Source organism: Spermophilus citellus, assembly GCF_964194105.1.
Source record: "Spermophilus citellus genome assembly, chromosome: 4".
Classification (NCBI taxonomy): Eukaryota; Metazoa; Chordata; class Mammalia; order Rodentia; family Sciuridae; genus Spermophilus; species Spermophilus citellus.
Window position 1 is genome coordinate 200449469 of NC_138185.1, and position 21452 is coordinate 200470920.

A 21452-nucleotide genomic window follows, 5' to 3' on the forward strand; every position below is an offset into this window, starting at 1 on the left:
TTTCACAGTTCTCACATCCCCACCACGAGCCAAACCGAGGAATGGAAATAAAAAGGGCAAAAAAAAAAAAAAAAAAAAAAGAACAAAAGCAGAAGGCTGGAAGAAGGAGCCTACGGGAGGCTGCAGGTGGGGAGGCTTTTGAGGGACAGGTGATTTCTTGACTTGGGTGGCTTATTTGAATGTTGACTTTAAAATTATTCTTTAAATTGTACATACATGTCGTACACTTCCCTGTGTGCATGTTATGTCTTAAATGTTTTTAAGTGCCAAAAAAAAAAAAAAAAAAGCGCAAAACCTCAACAACTTAAAAGGCCAAAAGTGAGTAAAGGGGCTGAGGATGGAGCCCCAAAGAAGAAATTAAAGAGCAGAGAATGAAGAGGAGACAGAGAGGTGGGAGGTGGCGATGTGGCCTCAGTTCCTCTTCTTCTGTCTGGATGCTGGCTCTGCTTCTAGGTACTGGAGCCCGACTAGCATACCCAGGATGGAGAAACCTTGAACACAGAGACAGGTGAGTGGGGATGTAAACACGGGGCCTTCTTACCATGCACCTGTCCCCTGCACCAGCCCGGGTGCTGGGACAGTTGCTGAGGGAGGCCTGGGGGGGGTGGGGTGCTTACTTGCCACCATCAGTGGGGCCAGGACACCAATTGTGGGTGCAGCAGTTCCAAATACAAACAACTCAGAGAGGAAGTGCCCCAGGGCGAGGAGGAAGGTCCAGAGTGTGATGTGGTAGAGGCTACGAGAGAGCAGACAGAAATGGGAACGGGCATTACTGCTTGTTTGGTACAGCATGGCAGGAAGTATTAGACTTGATACACAACCATGTGACTACGGCTGAGGAGAAAGGGTGCGTGTTCCTGAGAAATACCTGGCTGCATGATCACCTCAATTTGTTCTCACCTAGGATAAAACAAAAGGCTTTCAAACTAAAGGTAGCTCTGTGGCTTATCTGGGAGGAGAATGGTCCAAGCACTCAGGGTGGGTCCCCAAGTCATAGCAAGGTAGAGAAACCGGCTACAGTGAGGCAGACCCTGGATTAGGGCAACCCTAGGCTGTGCGTACCACTGTGAACCATCACATCTACATAGTCTGCTTGTCCAATTTGGCAGACTGTCTAGTCTAAGCCCACCTGGTAGGTGTCTGGCCCTGTGCCGGTCAGGGTTTAAAAGATAGATGACACAGAATGAATGTCTGGAATTGAGAGGAAGGAGTAAGACATCTTGGGGCTTTTAGATTCACTTGCAGCCAGTTGTTTTGTGTCTTGGCCTACAGAAGTGGTTAGAGGGAGGACTCAAGGACCCCTGGGGTAAGGGATTGTTCTTCAGTTTTGACTCCGAGATGAAGAAGAGACAGGCAACTGGCTGGTGAACCTCTTGGATTGCTGATATTCTTTTTTGAAGTATGAAATTAAGGAAAAAATTAGGAAATACTTCAAATATATTAAAAAGATGGTAGCATGTTATAATGAACCCCAGTGCAACTAACTAATATGCAGTTCCATCAAATCTTAACATTTGAACATTTTTGTTTCAGATACTTTTTTCCCTAAGAAATGAAATATTATATCTAACAGTTATAGCATTCTGTGCACCCTTATCCTACCCTGATCCTGTTGTCCTCTCTCTCCCTCCCCCTGAAGTAGTCAATATCTTAAATCTGGTTTTTATCATCCTGGTACATGCTTTTATATATTAATAGACATGTACGCATGTGTGTTGATTTTGAGTCTCCAGTGAGAGAGGGAACAGTATCAGACGCACGTCGGAAATGTGTGGATCAAAGTCCTAGGCTAGAAAGGACCAGAAATAGCAAGTCAGCATTCGCAGCTGTCCCATGGTGGGAAAATGGGAGAGGTGCCTGGGGAACAGAGGTAAGGACAAGTAAGACTTATCTCTGCTTACTCTATGAGCACAGAAACAGAAGTTGATCTCTTCTCCTATCACCAATTCTTCATCATGGTAAAGGTCTTCTTCTTCTTTTTTTTTTGATTTTGTACTTGGAATTGAACCCAGGGGTGCTTTACCACTGAGCTACATTCCTAGCCCTTTTTAAAAAATTGAGACAGTGACCCAAGTTGCTGAGATTACAGGTATGCGCCACCACACCCAGCCATAATAAAGGTCTTTAAAATGATTATTCAATCCTCCCTCCCTGTCACCCTGAGAAGTAGAACAGCTATCTGTTATCATTTTATAGATGAAGAGACCAAGGTGCAGAGAAAAGTAAATAATAGACTTGTTTCTGTAAAGCTAATTACCAACAAAATCAAGACCAGAATACATTTTCTTGTTTTCATTCTTGGTCCTGGGACGTTTCCACTAAACCATACTGCTTCCAAAAATATGTGTCAAACTGGGACAAGTAAACCATAGTTTCAAGTTAAAAAAAAAAAAAAAATTAAAGATGGAGAGCTTAAATCCCTTGATTCAAATCCCACTTGAGTCAGTCTTCCTCAGTTTAAATTAATTGGGTCTCTAATATTCAGATCTGCAAAATCAGGAATGAGAATCCAGGGCTGTTAGGAGGAGACTTAATCAAGGTCATGTACATGAAAGTTCCTGGCATAATTAGGGGATTCAAAAAATATTACTGCCTTCTCTCTTCCCAGATGCTGAGAGCTTGGATATGACAAAAATATTTGCGAGTGAGGCTGTTTTGACAGCCTCACCCAGAGAACTGAGCACACGTTTCCACCTAGCTTGGGATGATTATTGCTGAGGAAAGCTTGAGCCCCCTCCAGTGGCTAGAGCGGGATATGGCATTGTCTAGACAGGAGGCGAGGCCTGCCTAAGATTGTTCTGCACCTTGTCTTGGTCCCCACAGAGGCAGCAAGGGGATTCTCTCCCACCCTCACCTACTGACTCTGTAAAAGCATGTCAGTTTACTTTGTGGTTCCTCTTTTTTCATACATCAAGGTTTCTGATCATTCCTGCTGCTTAAAGAGGAATGTGAGAAAGTTATGTGTGGGTGGTTACTCTAAAAAGATCATATCGTGGCTCAGTGGCAGAGGATTTGCCTGCCATGCACCAGGTCTTGGGTCTGATCTACAGCTCTGCAAAATAAATCAAGATGACAATAACAACAAACGGAAGCTAAAAGAGCACATCATTCTACGTCTTTAGAAGAAGAAAGGCAGATTCTTTAGTAAAGGAATGGAGGGATATGATGCAGACCACTAGATAACAACACTGCCAGTCTGCTATGTCAGTTCCAAAGACATTTCAGATATTAAAGAAGACTTGTTAGGCCTATTATGTTCTTGGATGGACCCTACTGGCCTTTTATTAGTAACACTCTAAGCTAATGTAGTAAAAGGATTAACAGGTCTCAACAGAGAGGGCAACATGCCTAGCACCTGATTTTCAACAAAAGGATGCTAAAGTTCTTCCTTCCCTTACATACGTCTTGTTGTGGATGTCAATGGCACAGAGGCAGCGAATCACCGATGATAACAGGGTCCAGATCCCAAAGGTCCGAGCTTGGAGGCCATTTACTGTGTAGTAGAAAAAAACAAGAGTGTTGAGAAGGGGGGTGCCTTCCACACTCTGGATATTCATAGGAGATAGCTGAGCCTCACCTCCCTGTGGCTGGGCAGAGTGGAGGCTCTGGTGTCATACCTAGGGACTAGAAGTAAGGGAAGGAAGGAATTCCAGAATGAGGACTGCTTCAGATGTCTACAGTTAGAAGGGGAATTGCCAAGAGTGGATACCCAACAAAAAACCCACTTAGGCAAATAACTCTTAGATACAGCACTTTATGTCTTCTCTGCCTGGAAGCCCAGAAAGACTGGGCCAGGACAGGTTTTAGGGAATGCTGTGAGATGGCTCTGTTAAAACGAGATGCCTGGGATCCAGACCCACAGACTTTAAGACTGATCCAGGGAGAGATCTCAGAGATACTGGCACCAATCTAGACACCTAAAAGATACAGTGAGACCTAAACCCTTGGATCTCTTTCTGAACCCAGATCTATGTTGTTTGAACAAAGCCGAAACCAGGCTGGTTTTCTGTGTATACGATAGTGAAATAAAGTGCTATTTCTTTGGGCTTTGCTGGGGGCACTCTGTTTTGGATAGCTTCATTCTGGCACTGAGGCATTAAATACCCTTCCCTCAAAGTATGGTCATATTCCCCCATAACAGTGGTTCTTGACCCGGGCTGCTTATTACAATCAACTGAGGGAATTTTATAAAGTTACTGAGGGCCAGGTGGCAGATCAATTACACCAAACACTCTAGAGGTCGGCACTGGCTTAGGTATTTTCTAGAAACTCCCTGCTCGGGTGACAAATGTAGGGCCACTAATTTAAGGCATCCAGTGGCTTGGAAATGCCAAACAGTGAAGGCAAGATACTTCCTTTGCTGGTTTATCCCTTCCTGAGCAAGAGAAATTTCAAGGGACAAGACTGATGACTGAAAGATCTCTTCATGTTAATTGGGCTTCAGGGATTTTCTAGCCTTTGGAAAGGTTCATGGCTTTACCAAATTCACAGCATTGAGCACCTTTAGTTGGTAGTAAGAAAAAGTTCCATACGCCAACCAAATATCTAGCATTAGCCCTAGAGGGCTACCTGTTTTCTTTTTGTTTCAGCATCTCAATACACACTAGGCAAGTGCTTTACCATTGAGCTACATCCTCAGCCCAAGAACTACATCCTTTTTGTAAATAATTTGATAGCTTTTCCAAAGAGAAGACTGAGGAAATTTTGCTCTCATTTGTAAGAGACTTAAGTGGAATGCTTCAGTAGGCCTAACCAGACTAGGACCAGGTAAAATTCAATGGGACAGTCCAGAGCATGGCTACCATTAGGAGAACACCACAGGAGCCCCCAAATCACTGGACGCAGGCAGCTTCCACCCCTTCTCCTGACATATATGTTCTGCTCAGCTGTACAGCAAGTCATATGACCTCTGTGCTTCTCAGTCTCAACTTTACAATCAAAGTGCTAGACCAGATGACCTCTAAAATCCTGGGCATCTATATAGGCTTCCATGAGGCAGCCCTGAAAGGTGAAAACCCAGAAATTTCCTGCTTTCCTTTGCAGGTTCTTTACTCCTAATATATTTGAGCTTTGTTCAAAATGATCCTTAGCCTATTTAATTTCATTTTATACCTAGATGTGGCAGAAAGATGAGCTAGGTCAGAGCAGGAATCTGGGTTAGCTGTTAGTGTGACACAGAACTGACAGCTGCTGTAAAATAATGCTGTAGCTCCAAGTACCCCACATACCCACGTGGTGAAGTACAAGCTATAGTGTAAAAATGCTCTCTGCAGAGAGGCTTGGGACTGGGGAGAGCCACTATTCTGACATTTCATTCTGGAAGACCACTTTGAAGGGATCTGGGGAATCTGTTCAGGGACTACGTCACTGCTTGGGAAGACCCTGGATAGTACTGTCCACCTTTAACGTGGAACACGGACCAGGTGATTTCTGAAGAGGGCTCTGGGATTCTGAAGCTTCTTGATGTCTTTTGAGTGGAGCATCCCAGAGTCACCAAGCAACTCTATTCTCTCACTTTCTCTAATAAACCTTTTTGTACACCCTAATTGCCCAGGGAAGTATAAAAGGAACAAAAAGGTATCCAGGGAAGCTTGGGGAGAAAAGGTCAAGTGCTTTCTATGGTTTGTTAACTCTAATGGCTACCAAAGTATCAGAAATACCTGGAGGTTTTCAGAAACTGGATTCCTGAGCTTCTCCCAGGCTCATTAATTAGATTTGGAGAGAGAAATAGGTGCCTGGATTTGTTTTGAAGTTTCCCGGGTTGTTCTGATGTACAGCCTGCCTTGGGAACCAAAGCTAGATCACTCCCACATAGGATGCAGTTTTTTGAGTTCTTACCGAGGTTTGGCTTGCCAGTGTAGAGCTTTTCATAGAGAAAGGTGTGGTCCCGGAAGCTCTGGAGTGTGTTTCCCATGGCTATGATGGATACTATGACCAGCCAGCTTCGCAACACATTCAGGAAACGGCTCATGACTCCCTTAGACCAGAGGAGGTGTTCTGCCTTGGAAACAAAGGCAAAGGACATGAGGCGATGAGGGTCAGTCTACTTTAACCATAGCCCTCTCACCTCTGTGCTTAGCTTGTATCCCACTCATGGAGGCTGTTCAGAGCTTAGTTGACCAATCACTTCACAAATTCCTCTCCAAGTTCTTTCTATCCATTCGCCCCTGGTTTTCCTAACACACTACTCTTACTTCACAGGGTTAGCCTGATATCTGTGTATATTTACCCTAAATCAAAGAGACAAAGGTTCCATAATAAAATGGGTGGACATGACCAATTTGCCAGGATAAAATGGAGAGAAAAGGAGGTGTACAAACATCATTATTATTATGTTATTATATTATTAAAAAGTAACAGAATGGATCTCTGTGTGTGGCTTATGGAAACTGGTCCCAATACTTAGTCACACCAAGAGTGGCGAATGAACTGTATACTTTTCAATAAGTGACATAGTACTTATCTTTGTCTAAGTAATTTCTCCAAAATACAGGATTGCCCTAAATCAGAACTTCTTTCTCTTAGCTGGAATCAGGACTTCTATATCTTTACTTTTTCATACCATTCCTTTGTCATGCAAGTGGCTTAAAAGTGATTGATTTTAAGTCCACTACAGACACCTGCCTGGATATTGTTGACAGATTCTTTGAAGCCTATAAAACCCTTATACAATTGAGTGGAACCTGTGGTATAATGGCACTATTTATATCATTAGGTTTTTCTCACTGTGGTTCCCAGATATACCATGCTTCATAAACTAGGACAATTTAAAAGTTAAAAAAAAAAAAAACTGCTGTGACTTTATGGAGAAAGAAACAGCAATCTTGGGTACTGGGTTGTAAGAAAATTTACAATAGCCATCAATTATTGGGCATTTGTGCCATGCACTGTGCCAAGAACTTAACATATATCATCTCATTTAATCCTTACAACAAGGTAGACAGAAACTATTAGTATTTCCATTGTATACATGAGAGTTGGAAGATAAGTGACTTGCTTGGGGTTATACAGCTAACATGTGGCAGGGAGATCTGTTAGACTTTGTTGCTAAACTATCTCACTGAGAATATTTTGATGATGTTCCTGTTTTTGATGAAGACAAACATACCATATCCATTTCTGTCTTCAAGTATATTTAAATCTTAGACCAAATATTTAAATCTTAGACCAACCCTTGTTGAATAGTGATTTCAATCAGTTTGACTTAAAGGCATCCCAGATAAAGAAGTTCTAATAAAGAACAGCTTCTTCCCATATTCATTATTATCTTTTGGTCCAAGTTTTCTCTGTTGTCTGGTTAACTTCTTGGGTCTGAAGTGACAATAAAATATTGGGCTTCCTTTGACACTTTGGCAGTAGAGTTTCAGTACAGTTCCATGCTACTCAGCTGAGTTAGGTTATCTAAGTCAGCAACTGCCTGAGACAGTGTGATTTCTTTCTTGATTTCTCCAATCAAGAAAGAGCTCTAGAGAAGAAAAAGTGAATTGATGAGCTCCTCAGGGAAATGTGTGTTACAAAGGAGGACTCTGTCCAAATTCTGAGTGCATAGGTGTCTATTGGACATCACTGGCATTTACAACCTGGGCCATGAATCACCTATTCTTTTTATTTCCTCACCCCCTCTCAATTAGAGCTTCATGTCTCTTGCCAGAGTTAGAAAAGTTGCATGGATGCCCTCATGCCACGCCCTTTCAGCAGAACTTATGACTCCCATTTCATAAATCTTAGAAATCCCAGCAGATAGCCGAAGACAAGAACCTGATCATTTCTGAATTGCTCCACCAATTCCTCAATCCCATTTCCCTAAAGCTTTAGGGTCTTATCAGAGTATACAACATCTATCTTCAATTCTTCCCCGGCCCAGCACAGCATAGGTGTTAAAAGTTAAGAGTCAGGAGAGAGGAATTCCTATTTTAACCCTACCATTCAGTAGCTATGGGGCCCTGGACAAGTCATTTATACTCTGCAACTCGGTTTCCTCATCTGCAAAAGGGAGATACAGATATATGCCTCAAGGGTTATAGAAATTACATGAGAAAAAGTGAAGGCTCCTTGCACAGTGCTAAGTTCACAGAGGCTTCTCATTCATTCATCCATTCCTTCATTTCCCCAATTTACTCCATGTTCCTGACTCTCCCTTATCATCTTCTCTCGAACCCCTTTCCCCCAAAGGTACCTCCCTGGCAACCTCTATTATCGCAGGCTCTCCAAATCCTCCCAATCAGATGCCACACAGACACCTTCAAGCTCCTTCTCCAAGTTCTCCTACCTGGCGATCGGACCCCCAGCACCACAGAACCAGCAGCAAATAAGCTCCCTCAGGACTGCTCCAGCCGCAAGTCCACCTGAGCCATTTGTCCCCGCCCCTGTCCTCAGCCGGGCTTCAGGATTGGGTCGTTCCGGTCAGCCCTCTCTTTGATTGGCTGTTCACGATACGCTGGAGCAGGAGATAGGGAGTGAACCCCTTCGCTGCCAATCAGCGGTAGCCGCTGCCTAAGCCTCTCCTCTGGTACGCCGCTCACTCAGTAAACCCTCCTGTTGAGCGTGGCGGAATTATGGATGGGAATCAACCTTTTAGGGGCGGAGAAAATAAGAGTGGAAAATAGGAGCCCAGACATCCTTCTTTCGGCAACAGGGCTCAGCGCCCGCGCCGCGCCGCAGTGACGACATCCTTCAGCGCCCGCAGCCGGGCGTTGTCAGCGCCCGGTGGCGGCGCCTGCGCAGTGGCTCCGAGCGGGCGGTTGCTTGTTGGTTGTTGTAGTAACGGGGGAAGCAGCCGTCGGCGACTGCCGTGAGCCTGGCTGGGGAAGGAGGAGGAAGGTAGGCGCAGAGCGCGGTCCTCGCCTGCCTGCTCCGAGCCATGGGAAGATGAGACAGGTAAACGCCTGCGCTGGCTTGCTCCCTTTCCTTGAGAGGTGCGCTCGCAGGTCTGGGCGGGCGCCGTCCGCTGCACTTCCCCTGAGTCCGGAGCAGCTGTTGGCTTCCGGGCGCGCCAGGCTGAATTGCTGCTGCAGAGTGTCCGCGCCTTCCCCGTGGGGAGCACCCGCGGACTTACCTGGGATTGGGATGAGCTGGGGTTGGAGCTGAGGGCAGACCCTTCATGGCAAGGACTCCCTTTCAGCCAGACTCCTTTCATTTCCGAGCGCGGAGTCTCTCCTAGTTCTGCAGGAGCCCAGCAAAGGTTGGCATACCTTCCTCTCTTGGAGCTTTGGCTTGTTTTAACTGAATGCACTTCTCAACATTTTGGGGAAAGATTGGGGAATCCCTTTTGTAATCCCCTGAAGAGAGTCACTAAGGTTGTTAGATATTTCGTCCCCCCCCCCTTTTTTTTGAAAAATATCCGGGTGGGTGTTTTTCGTCTTATTTACAATCTTACTGTTTATATAAATGCGTAGGAAAATAAAGTTTCAATAATAGAGTGGTGGTAATATAAAGAGGTCATATAACTTACCATGGCAACTCTGGGGCAGGATATTAGATTCTATAGTCTGTTCTGCATACATTGAACCACAATTGCTTTCCTGAATTCTTTTAGTAAGAGTCTAAATATCTTAGAAACATTGACACGAGATTATTATCTCTGAGTATTGAGATTATGGTCATTTAAAAATTTTTATTTTCTTTGTAGTTTCTGTTCCTTCCTCTAAAAATGTTTTTAAGTTAGAAATGCAGTGTTGGGAATTTCCTAATTTAATACCTATCTAAGATTAAGATTGAAGTTTGTGATTTTTAGTGAGAATAATTAAGAATGTTTGGAAGGGCACTGAAAATTTTTCCCCACCTATTTATAAGACCCTTGATTAGGAGGATTATATTCATAAATCTTTTAGTTCAGGTGAATTGTTTTTACTAGAAATATGATAGCAGCTAGCCTGTGAGCTTGTCACAGTTTAAATACATTCAAACGGGTCTGGAAACTTGAGTCTTAATTTTTATTTTTAACCCAGGTTGGATTTGTCTGGCAAGGAATCTGTTTTAGGGAATCAGCCATCTACCTCAGACTGCCCTAAAAGTGAAGTGGATTTTCTGCTTTGGTATACGTTAGACTTAGTATATAAAAGACAAGGGAGAGAAATAAACTTAATTAAGTTCTACAACTACACAGAGCATAGATAGTATGTTTGAAAAAAATCTTGATTTTTGTGACATATTTGAGGCACTATGATAGAAGGTAGGATTCTGAAGTTTGGGCACTATTTAGGAATATATTCCTTTTCATTATTTGGAAGATCACCAGCAAAATCAAGAAAGAGAAAGCTATATTATGTTTCAGATCACTTGATTTTCTTGCAGGAATCTGTGCCACCCAAATTGTCTGATCCAGTGAATCTGCAAGGAAAGGTCTCTGAGGCCCCTGTCTGCTGACTGCATGACAAACTCTAAAGGAAATGCCAGTCGTGATGGCCCGGGACCTGGAGGAAACAGCATCTTCCTCAGAGGATGAGGAGGTGGTAAGCCAAGAGTAAGTAACAGCAAGCCTGCTTTGACCCTTTACCTTTGGGGTGGAAAATAGTTTCTTTTACTCATATGTTCAACCCAGTATTCTTCTATTGCTATTGTCTGGCTCTGGTTTTAGCTTTTATCCATAATCATTAGATGATCAAGATTTTATTAGTTCCCATCACATATCAGAAATGAGATAAGGCTTTGTTTCTGTGTTCATGAGTGAATATCAGCTCTAGATGTTGTAAAATGTAGGTAGTAGCTTTTGGTGCACTTTTGAGCAGAACATCCAATAAGGAGACTCAAATTTTTAGATATTTAATAAAAGTAGGTTTCCAAATTGTGATGTTGACTGTTGTGCTAGTTTTCTCAAAAGCCTTTCAATGATAGAGTGGCGGTAATATAAAGAGGTCATATAACTTACCATGGCAACTCTAGGGCAGGATATTAGATTCTATAGCCTGTTCTGCATACATTGAACCACAATTGCTTTCCTGAATTCTTTTAGTAAGAGTCCAAATATTTTGATCGTTGGATCTTCATAATAAAAATGAATGATAGAAATAAGTGCAGCTGCTATAAATGATGATAAGGGCTTCATCTCATCTGTTCTCATTTAATATGGAGATTAAAGTATTATATCTTATTTAATTAGAAGATATTATTTCTACTTTATTAAACTTGGCCTTATAAATATCAAGAAATTTCCTCAGGGACTTAGCTTTCCTGGATTTTGAAAAGCTTTGCTGCTTTGCCTTCTTTAATATTTGACACAGAATATAGAGACAGTTTGTATTAAAGTTAAGATATCTTTTTTTTTTCCTTATGTACTCTGCATCCTTTTGGATATATGTGTGCTGTGTAACCTGAAAAATAGGGATAGTATCTCCCAGGCTATTTTGTGTGGGTATGGTTTGGATCAAATAGAATCATATGTGAGAAATTATTTGGTAAATTACATAAAGTACCATACAAATGTAAGACAAAATTCTAACTGGTTCATTGAATTTATGTTAGACTTTTTATAGGGTAGAAGATTACATTACTTTATAGCATTTGAAGAAAACTATTGAAGCATTAATACAGCTTTGAGGAAAGACTTCTCTTCATCATTAGGTCATAGAAAATAATAGGAATTTAACAATATATTTGGGTCATTCTCTTTCAGGATAATTAAATGGGTAATTCCCTCTGGTTACTTGGCCTTTTGTGCCATTTTTCTTTCAGAGTGTGGCCTTTTACTCCACAAAAAATTTAACTTCTGCAGTAAGCATCGGTCTTTCCATTTTTAAGATTGATCCTTTACTTCATTACTGTCTTATTAGTGGGCTTAGAGGAAGGGCACAGACACTGCTAGTACTCCTCTGGTTTTCTGCCTATACTCCTAGTTGAGAAAGGCTAAGTTTCTTATAGAATTTACTGAAAATATAGATGTTATTTCTCTTTACCCCATCCAAATTTTTGGACCTTTTGCTTTTCTTTCTTTCAGACTTCTACTATTGAATTTTGACTTTTTATCTTGTTCCATCAGCTTATTTTTTGTTTATTGGACACTTGTATGTGAGCAATTTTATTCACAATAGGTTTACCTTGAGAAAGTTTTGAAACTTAGAAGGCCTTCAGTCGAATAATGATATTGATTTGATCCAGAGATGTATGTCCTTAGACAACTGTAAGTAAGATCCACTCAGATCCCTAGGCTTTATGAAAGTGTTAACGCCTTGTAGTCCTGGACTTTAGGGTTAGAAACCATCCTAGCAGTCCTTGTTTTACATAGCACTATTTCAAATAATAAATGTAAAGAGGCTATTCTGTATTTTGCTTGGGGATCCCAAATATATATTTATATGTAGAAGTGGAAATTTTCATATAAGAACTCAATATAAGGTTTCTCTAGTCACTGAACAAATAGTAATCTTAATTTCTATCATGAAAAGTGATTTTAAATCAGTTTAAAAGATGAACAATAAACAATTTCACAGTGACTGCTGCAGGGGTTCAGGAAGGAGAGTGTGGTCGTGGACGGGAGGAGCTGGTGGTGAAAGCTCTATGGAGGTAGTGACATTTGAGGTGGGCTGTGGTGTGGAAGCCTTGCTAGCAGGGGCAGTGGTACGAAGAGGTCACAGATGCAGGAGTGCTAATCTGCTGTGTATCTCTGTCTTTGAATTATGTAGGCTGGGTCCCAGGAGTGAATAGTGTATATTCCTCATGAAATAGCTTCTTAAAAACCAAAATGTGTGGGGCATAGCAGCATATTCCTATAATCCCAGAGGCTCAGGAGGCTGAGGCAGGAGAATCACAAGTTCAAGACCACTCTCAGTACTTCAATGAGGCCCTAAGCAATTTAGTGAGACCCTGTCTCAAAATATAAAATAAAAAGGGCTGGGATGTGGTTCAGTGATCAAGTGCCCCTTGGTTTAATCTCTGGCATCTAAATAAATAAATAAAAACCAACTATTAGACTTTCAATAAAATGAGCCATAGAACTGGTCTTTTTCAGTAATTAGTCTTGAAAATTCTTTGTCCTTTCATGTCTGAAAATGCATTTTCTTCGTATTACTAGTTTCTGATGTGAATGAACCTGTGAGGTCCCAATGTTCAGTTTCCCAGTCATTTAAAATTTTACTTCCCGTTAGTACTACCTGCTGGGAGCATGTTTTTAGTGACAATTTAACATCTGCCTTAAGTGTTTTTCAGTTGACCATGGTGAACTAATGATTTACTACTTTTACTTTCCATAGGTTATAAATGAAATGATTTCTCTGTCAGGGATATGGCTACATACAGACTGTAAATCAGGGCCGTGGCTCTTTCCAGCTGTGTGTCTGTCTATTGTGTTGCTGATCTGGTCGGGCATTTTTAACTGTAGCAGCCATCCATTGTTTGTAAGTGCTAAGGCACAGTGGTGCCAGTTTGTAGCTAGTGCTAGATTGACAGGGAACTTTGGATAGTTTCCAACATTCTTTTGTCCAAGACTTCATAGTGCAGGCTGCCTATCTGCTCCCTCTATCCACTGACATGAAAATATGGTGGAAAAATTAGATCATAGGAATCATCTGGTCTGAGCCCATATTTTACAGGTGTTTAAGTTAAAAATCGAGCAAACCACCAAAACTCATCCTTGCTAAAACAAACAAACAAACAAATTAATAAATAAATAAGGAAAGAAAGAAAAAAAGAAAGGATCCTATAAACACCATTTCTCACAGATAGGTACCATGACCAAGAACAAGAACAATTAGCAGGTTGGGGTTGTGGCTTAGTGGTAGAGTGCTTGCGTAGCACGTATGAGGCACTGGATTTAGTCCCTGGCACCACATAAAAGTAAAACAAAATAAAGTTACTGTGTCCATCTACAACTAAGAAAACATTAAAAAAACAATTAGCATTTACATTTCCATTTCTAGAAAACAGAAAATGAACGAGGTATGGCATTCTTTGCTATCTTCACTAAAAAGCTGATGGCAGCTCAACCCAAGTCTACAGGCTGCTGAAACCTCTAAGATTAGTTGCCTGGTACCTGTGCATTCAGATTGGATTGGAAGGATGTGAGTTGGCCCTGAGATTTGTGGTATGGCTCTTGTTAAGGGGTGTGGTCATGTGAGTTTTTTAGAGTGATTGTTGGCTAAATGAATCTTATTCCAAGTAAGGAATTGATTCGTTTAAATCCGGAAGAGTTGAGTTCAGGGTGTTCGATATGCTGAACTTCACTGAGATATGATTTTTCAGCAAAGGGTATAAAGAACAAGAGACCGGGGTTCAAAGACCTGTGTACTTAAGCAGCTGTATGACCTTGGGCAAGTTACTGAACTTCTGAGACACTTTTTTCTAGTTCATCGTATGGACAAGAGGAGTAAGTGGGATGACATGAAAGTTCTTAGTTTCATTACTGGCCACATAGTAGGGACTCAGTTCCTTTAATTTTTCCCCCTTCCTACTTTCCTAGCCAAAGAGTTTCTTAATCCATGAGTAAATATCATCTATCTAAGATGATTAAATTGAGTTTTCCTGAGGATAGGGAAAGAGAAGCCTTATGATTTTGTAGTAGAAGAATTATATAATATATTTTTTTCCCATTTACTACATGTTTTTTTAAATATGATTTTAATTGAGATTCTTATTTTAATTTAGGGTTTGTAGCCCAGAATCTTAGGATGGGACATCAAATTGGTTTAAAAAGGAATTATAGAGTATTAAAGGGGTATATAAATTACTGGGAATATATCAGTTTTTATTCTTTACACATGCAATGGATTACAGTAAGACTCAAATTGTCCTAAATAAGACAGGGCATTCATAACTCGTATTTAGGCAAGATTTGCTTTTGCAGCTCTGACTATTACCCAGGATTTCATTTCTCTCCTCCTGTCAGTTAGGCTCCTCTGACTTCCTTCTTCACTGACAGCTCTGGGCTCTCCCCTCAGTATCTCAAAATGACCATTGCAGTGCCAGACTTCTCATTCTTATTCTGCTCTTGGAAAGAGAGGCCATCACCTGTAGTTACTGTGGAAGAGAAGGTGTCAGGGGCTGGGAACATGTCTCTTTCTCATGGGTTATAATTGGTTTATGTCTCCATCTTTGAACCAATCACTAACTGAACGATCACATTCCTTCATTGGCTGAAACCAGTCAAGGTCCATCCCTTCTCAAGAGTCATTCTGAAAACCCTGGCTAAGAATTGAAGATGAGTGATTTTTCCACAGGATATTTGGGGTTCTTATTCTAGAAAGAAGGGGAAAGTTGCTAAGCATCAAACCATAGTAATTTGCTTAAAGTTAATTCAGATTTTGAGCTGAAAATTATTGAAGACTTTTGTTATGTTTGTAGGGATCATCCATGTATCATGTGGACTGGAGGCTGCAGGAGAATTCCAGTTTTGGTATTCCATGCTGAGGCCATTCTGACAAAGGACAACAATATTCGAGTAATTGGAGGTAGGTATAACCTCTCCCACAGAGGGCAGAGCTGGTCAACTTTCCTGACAACTTTGGAAAACATTAGTATGACGTATGGATAGAGAAAAGGCCTTGGCCATGAGAAAAATCTATTAAGTTGTTACTTGAAGATTATTTAAAATTTTTAAAATTATATGTGCATGCATGTTTGTGTGTGTTTGTATATATATTTAATTGTGATAAATTATGTGTGACAAAATTTACCATTTTAGGTTGCACATTTCATTGGCATTTAGTACATTCTCAATGTTGTGCACCATCACCACAGTCTGAGACATTATCCCAGAAGTAAGGTGTAGCTCAGTGGTAGAGGGCTTGCCTAGCATGAAAAAGCCCTGGGTGTAATCCCCCAGGTCTGCAAAAAAACAAAACAAAAAGAAAAAAGAAATTAAAGCCCATACCCATTAAGCAGTCACTTTCTATGCCACCAGCCCCCAGAAACTTCTAATCTACTTTTGGTCTCTATGGATTTGCCTACTGTAGATATTTCATAGAAATGGAATCATACAATTGTGCCTTCTGTGTGTGTGGGTTCTTTCACTTAGCATATTGGCAGGGTCTGTCCATGTTGGAGCATGTATCAGTCCTTCATTCGTTTTTATGACTGGATAGTATTCCATTGAATGGATATACCAATTTAATTTATCCTTTTATCAAATGATATTTTTGGTGTTTCTACCTTTTGTCTGTGGTGAATAGTGCTGCTCTGAGGGTTTTGGACAAGGTTTTGTTCAGGTACCTGTTTTCAATTCTTTTGAGTATGACTCGGGAATGAATTATTAGATAATTCTCTCTCTTTTTTTTTGTGGTAGTTGGAGTCAAACCCAGGGGCACTCTACCATTCTGACCCCTTTATTAAGTTTTATTTTGAGACAGGGTCTCGCTAAGTTGCTGGGGCTGGTCTTGAACTTGAATCCTCCTGCCTCAGCCTCCTGAGAAACTGGAATTACAGGTGTGAACCGCTGTGCTTCGCTTCTGTTGAACTTTAAGGAGCTGTCAAACTGTTTCCACAGCAGCTGCTTCATTTTACGTTTTCACCAAAATGATAATGGCTTCCAATTTTGCTTTAATCTCACAAATATTTGTTGTTTTCTGTTTTATAGATTATAGTCATCTGGTGGGTATGAAGTGATATTATGGTTTTGATTTTCATTTCCCTAATGACTAATGACAGTGATCATCTTTTTGTGTGCTTTCATGTGCTTGGCCATTTGTATGCCTTCTTTGGAGAAATGTCTTATGTGCATGCATGTGGCTCTACCTCTGAGCCACAATCCTAACCCTAAGCTAAATAGTCTTTGATTTATTTTGAGTTAATTTTTTTAATATTGTATTTTGTAAAAGACCACCTTCATTCTTGTTCTGGCATGATTAGTTGAGGAAACCATTCTTTCCCCATTGAATGGTTGTGGCATTGTCATCAAAAATTAATTGAGTCGAGGGCAGTGGAGCATACCTATAATCCCAGTAGCTTAGGAGGCTGAGACAGGAGGATCTTGAGTTAAACCAGCCTCAGCAATGGTGAGGTGCTTAGCAATGAGACCCTATCTCTAAATAAAATACAACATAGGGCTGGGGACGTAGCTCAGTGATTGAGTGCCCCTGAATTCAAGCCCCAATACCCAAAAATAAATAAATTAATTAATTAATTGACTGGGCTGGGGTTGTAGCTCGGTGGTAGAGTGCTTGCCTAGAATGTGTGAGGCAACTGGGTTTGATCCTCAGCACCACATGTAAATAAATAAATAAACAAAGGTATTGTGTCCATCTACAACTAAAAAATATATATTAAAAAATCAGTTTACCATAGATTTATGGATGCATTTCTAGACTCTTTATATGCCATTGTTGTGTACATTTATCCTTATTCTGATAGCATACTATGTGGGTACTATTACATTGTATTAAGTTTTGAAGTAGGGAAGTGTAAGACCTCTAATTTTTTAAAAAATCTTTTTAAAATTATTTTTTATATATGATAGCGGAATGCATTACAATTCATATCACACATATAGAGCACAATTTTTCATACCTCTAGTTGTATACAAAGTATATTCACACCAATTCGTGTCTTCATTTATGTACTTTGGATAATGATGTCCATCACATTCCACCATCATTCCCCTGCCCACTCCCACCCCTCTGCCCTGTGTAGAGTTCCTCTATTCCTCCCATGCTCCCCCCTTCCTATCCCACTATGAACCAGCCTCCTTATATCAGAGAAAACATTCGGCATTTGGTTTTTTGGGATTGGCTAACTTCACTTAGCATTATCTTCTCCAACTCCACCCATTTACCTGCAAATGCCATGATTTTTTCTCTTTTATTGCTCAGTAATATTCCATTGTGTATAAATGCCACATTTTTTAATCCATTCATCTATTGAAGGGATCTAGGTTGCTTCCACAAAGGCCTCTAATATTGTTGTTCTTTTTTAAGATTGTTTAGGCCATTCAGGGTCCTTTGTAATTCTTTGCAATTTGTATAAGAATTTTAGGATCAGTTTTATCCCTGTAAAATTGGCCATTGGGATGTTGATAGGGAGTGCACTCAAGTTTGTAAATCACTAAGCTGTGCTGAGTCCTGGGGTTAGTCTGTTTTCAAGGGTTATATCAGTATGGATAAGGACCATCATTTGGTGTAGTAGAGAGTCCATACTTGGGTTCTCAATGATTGACATTTACTAGCTATGAGTCTTGGGCAAGTCTCTTAAACTCTTTTAATCAGTTTCATTATTAGTTAAATGGGATAACTTCTACCTTGCAGGCATTGTGAGGATCAAATGAGATTGTTTAATGTCAGGCACATGGTGGGCACTCAGAACTTGTGCCTCTCACTCTACTTGATGAACAGGATCTGCTCTACTGTTAAATGGCTTTAAGGTCTGCAGTTACCCCATGATAATCCAGGAGTTCAGAGAACTGTGAATCTGCTTTTGGGATTTGAATCCTCTTCCTCCCCAAGGGTCCTTGTGTTCTAATCCCCTCAGTAAGTTGCTAGGTTACCACTTAAAGGGACATGGCTCATTCCTGTTTTCTCTGAAGCCTGAGTAACTGAAGCTTGTGTTGAGAAGCTCCCTCTGAATGTAATTTGAGCCCAAATATCTAAGATGGGAAAAAAAACAACAGAAGTTAATTATCCCTACAACACAGGCCTCTTTTGGTCTCCTGTCACATAAAATAATCCATGTATCCTATGACAATAAGCAGAACCTTCTTTTTTAGAATACCTATCATTTATTGGAAAATAATATTCATGAATATTATCATCTTGCTATTCAAGCAATTACTATTTTCTATAATTTATAAATCTTTGCTTTTTTTTTCTTTACACATTCCCGTGACTAGGGGGAAAAAGACATGAAACTTTTCTCTACCTTTCCTAGTTCCTTGAGGTTTAATAATTTTCTTCACCTTTTATGAAAAGGCAATTTTGAATGACCTATTTGCTTATCTGAATTGTACACTTTTGGTCTTCAACTTTTTTCCCCTTTCTCTGTCTCTTAACCAGCTGACATGGAACATAGATTTGCTCAGATCTTAAGCCTGTAGTTAAATCCCTTGAGAAATTATCTGGGGCATTAGTTACCTTCTGTTGATTTCATAGTGTTAGGTGCCAACTTCTTTTTTTCTGTTTATCTATTAAATATTTATTGAAATCACTGTTAATAATTTGGTATAGTATGCTTTCTCATGCTTTATTTGTGAACTGATCTAAGAAGATGACTCTTCTTACTATAAACTTTTTTTCTCCAAATTGTATGTACTTCAAACATGTAATTAAGATTGTGTATTAGAGGCAACAGAGGTATTTTCAACTTAAAGTAAGCTTTTTGTAGAATGAAGCATCTTTTTATAATTTGTCTCTGTGTCTATTTAATAAGTTTGTATTTGTAGATTAGCAATAGAAGTATGATATAAGCTATGTATTATTAAATTTGAAAGTTGAAATTAATAATATATTATTTAACCCAATATATTCAAACATTCTTCCCATATTTACTTCAAATAAAAATCATTAATAAGATATTTTATAGCTAGTATGAATTTTGCATTTTGGGTATATCTTAATTTGGTACAAAATTTTCATTGTAAATATTTGATTTATGTTGAGATTTCATAAAGATTTTAGTTGAAAAAGTAAATTCATTTAGTCAGGTTGTTTCAAAGATGTTTTCTAATAACTGTTTTCTTTTTTTGTGCTGGGATTGGACCCAGGGTTTTGTGTATATTAATCATGTACTTTATCATTTTGCTCCAGTCCTTGTTTTCTACTGACTTAATTGAGTTTCAATTTTTAAATTTAAATTTTAATTAATTAAGTTTAAATAAAATAAAAAATTTCAGTCCTCTGTCAAACTGGTCACATTTCTATGCTCATTAACCTTATGTGGCTAATGACTACTGTATTGAGTAACATTGATATGGACCTACTTTTCTGATACTAGGGCACAGCTACAGTATGTTGTCAATTTAAGAGGTTATAGTTTTATTCTAAAAGTCCAATATATCAGTTTTATCTTCATTCTGGTTTCCCGTGCTGTTTTTATCTAAACCCCTTAGGGACCTTGACTACTCCCTAGGTTCTTCTGTGCTGACAGTTGGATTATTGGTTTCTTATTTTATTTGCTTTACTAAAGTCAATCCGGGAACTTTCCGCAGATCCTAGCACTCCAGGTTGCCTCCTAGGGCACATGTGAGTGGTTGTGGAAGAGGAATTCCATAGTCTCATAGTAGAACTGAAGTGGTGCTTGCTTGATCAGAGATCAGAAACAGGATCATTGGCAGTTTGCAGGTGATGAAGGAGACCATGTCCTGCCTTTTGTTTTTATGTGGAATAAGGTGATTCTTCCTTGGGCAGTTGGGCAGGTTTGGTTTGCACTTGTAATTCTTCAGTTGACTCTTGCCATGATAGAGAAAATTAATGTGTATTTTCAGGGTTCTCTAGAGACATAGAAACAATAGAACATGATGAGGGAGGGAGAGGAAGGAGAAGGTATTTAATATGTATATTGGCACATACAATTATGGAAACTGGTGATGCAGTTTGAAGGCCTGAGTGGTAAAGAACCAGTCGCATAGATTCCAGTGTGAGTCTGAGGCCTGGGAACAAGGAGTGCTAAGGGCAGGGAAGATCTCTGTCTCAGCTCAGGCAGACCTGGAGCAGAGCAAATTGAACCATCTTCATGTTCTGTTCATGCCCTCGGTGAATTGGATGATGCCCACGCACACTTGGGAGGGTAGTCTTCTTTGCTCAGCAAATTCAAATGCTAATCTCTTCTGAAGACACCCTCACAGACATACTTAGAAATAATGTTTAGGCATAAACAGTCAGGATAACATTTAAAACAGGGCTCAGTCAAGATGACATATAAAATTAGCTGTCATACCGAGGTTGCCAGGTTTTTCAAGAAAAGCTCAAAAATCTAGATTTTATATGAATTCTTCCAATTTTCAAAGGTTATCAACTAATTACTAATTCAGTTTTATTTAAAACCACATTGAGCAATAATCAGACCTATATGCAGTTCTGGTCTCTTTCTTAGGTCACCATTTTATAACCTCTGGTCTAAGATATATTACTAACTAGCACTGGACACAGAGGGCTATTGATGTAGAACATGTCTCATTCCATCCTTTCTTCTTGCACTCTCCTTTTGGAATATGTTCATCTTCTCTGAGCTGGGTTATGGTTAGGTGGTAGGGGGTTGATTAGGTGGTTGGTTACTGCATAGTGCTTACTCACTGTGAGAATCAGGTCTGCCACTGAGTACGGTGGAGATTGCAATTTTTTTCTATATTGGGATAAATAGGTGAAAGAATATTAATGGCTTTTAACTTTTTATTTGCTACATAATACTATGCATGACACTATATGTCAATAGCTATTTTATATATAAAATAATTTTACTATGTAGCAATAATGTTCTGAAACTTTACATTTATCCTATGAAATAAATAGTATCAATTCCTTTTTACAGGGGAGGAAATTAAATGTAGAAAAATTAAGTAACTTGTGGAATATTACAGGCAGGAAGTTGTAGAACCAGGATTT

The 21452-nt window shown here is 39.9% G+C and overlaps 2 protein-coding genes and 1 long non-coding RNA gene across 22 annotated transcripts in view; 1 reads left to right on the plus strand and 2 right to left on the minus strand.

The window, feature by feature from the left end:
• Nucleotides 1-8419, minus strand: ERG28 (ergosterol biosynthesis 28 homolog). Of its 3 annotated transcripts, none has more exons than XM_081289264.1 (5): nt 8270-8416; nt 5839-6001; nt 3403-3493; nt 618-736; nt 1-491 (listed from the first exon to the last, which is right to left on the minus strand). In XM_081289264.1, exons 2-5 carry the CDS (start codon nt 5969-5971, stop codon nt 412-414), a joined length of 423 nt encoding a protein of 140 aa, XP_081145390.1. In that variant the 5' UTR covers nt 5972-6001; nt 8270-8416; the 3' UTR covers nt 1-411. The 3 variants fall into 3 exon arrangements, with proteins under 3 accessions (XP_081145390.1, XP_081145391.1, XP_081145392.1); XM_081289265.1 differs by having other exon boundaries at nt 5839-5997; nt 8270-8403; XM_081289266.1 differs by lacking the exons at nt 1-491; nt 618-736 and adding an exon at nt 754-1389 and having other exon boundaries at nt 3378-3493; nt 8270-8419.
• Nucleotides 8420-8720: 301 nt separating this feature from the next.
• The window catches only part of TTLL5 (tubulin tyrosine ligase like 5), a 268480-nt gene continuing 255748 nt past the window's right edge, over nt 8721-21452 (plus strand). For 9 of the 17 annotated variants that reach the window (XM_081289249.1, XM_081289236.1, XM_081289235.1 and 6 more), the window contains exons 1-3: nt 8724-8877; nt 10294-10462; nt 15271-15377. In XM_081289249.1, the coding sequence (XP_081145375.1) occupies nt 10389-10462; nt 15271-15377 (181 nt within the window). In that variant the 5' untranslated portion in view covers nt 8724-8877; nt 10294-10388. Of the gene's footprint in view, nt 8878-10293; nt 10463-15270; nt 15378-21452 lie in introns of all 17 variants that reach the window. The other 8 variants (XM_081289255.1, XM_081289239.1, XM_081289240.1 and 5 more) reach the window with 3 other exon arrangements.
• LOC308646401 overlaps nt 18068-21452 on the minus strand; it is a 39878-nt gene continuing 36493 nt past the window's right edge. For both annotated transcript variants that reach the window (XR_014021376.1, XR_014021377.1), the window contains 2 exons: nt 21144-21192; nt 18068-20341 (listed from right to left, as the gene is read on the minus strand). This is a non-coding gene — a long non-coding RNA (uncharacterized lncRNA). The remainder of the gene's footprint in view (nt 20342-21143; nt 21193-21452) is intronic.

Coding starts and splice junctions, on each gene's coding strand:
- ERG28 (XM_081289264.1), bottom strand. CDS start 5,971: ATGAGCCGTTTCCTGAATGTGTTGCGAAGCTGGCTGGTCATAGTATCC. Junction 3,494..5,838: donor CACTGGCAAGCCAAACCTCG/GTAAGAACTCAA, acceptor TCTACTACACAG/TAAATGGCCTCCAAGCTCGG. Junction 737..3,402: donor ATTGACATCCACAACAAGAC/GTATGTAAGGGA, acceptor GCTCTCTCGTAG/CCTCTACCACATCACACTCT.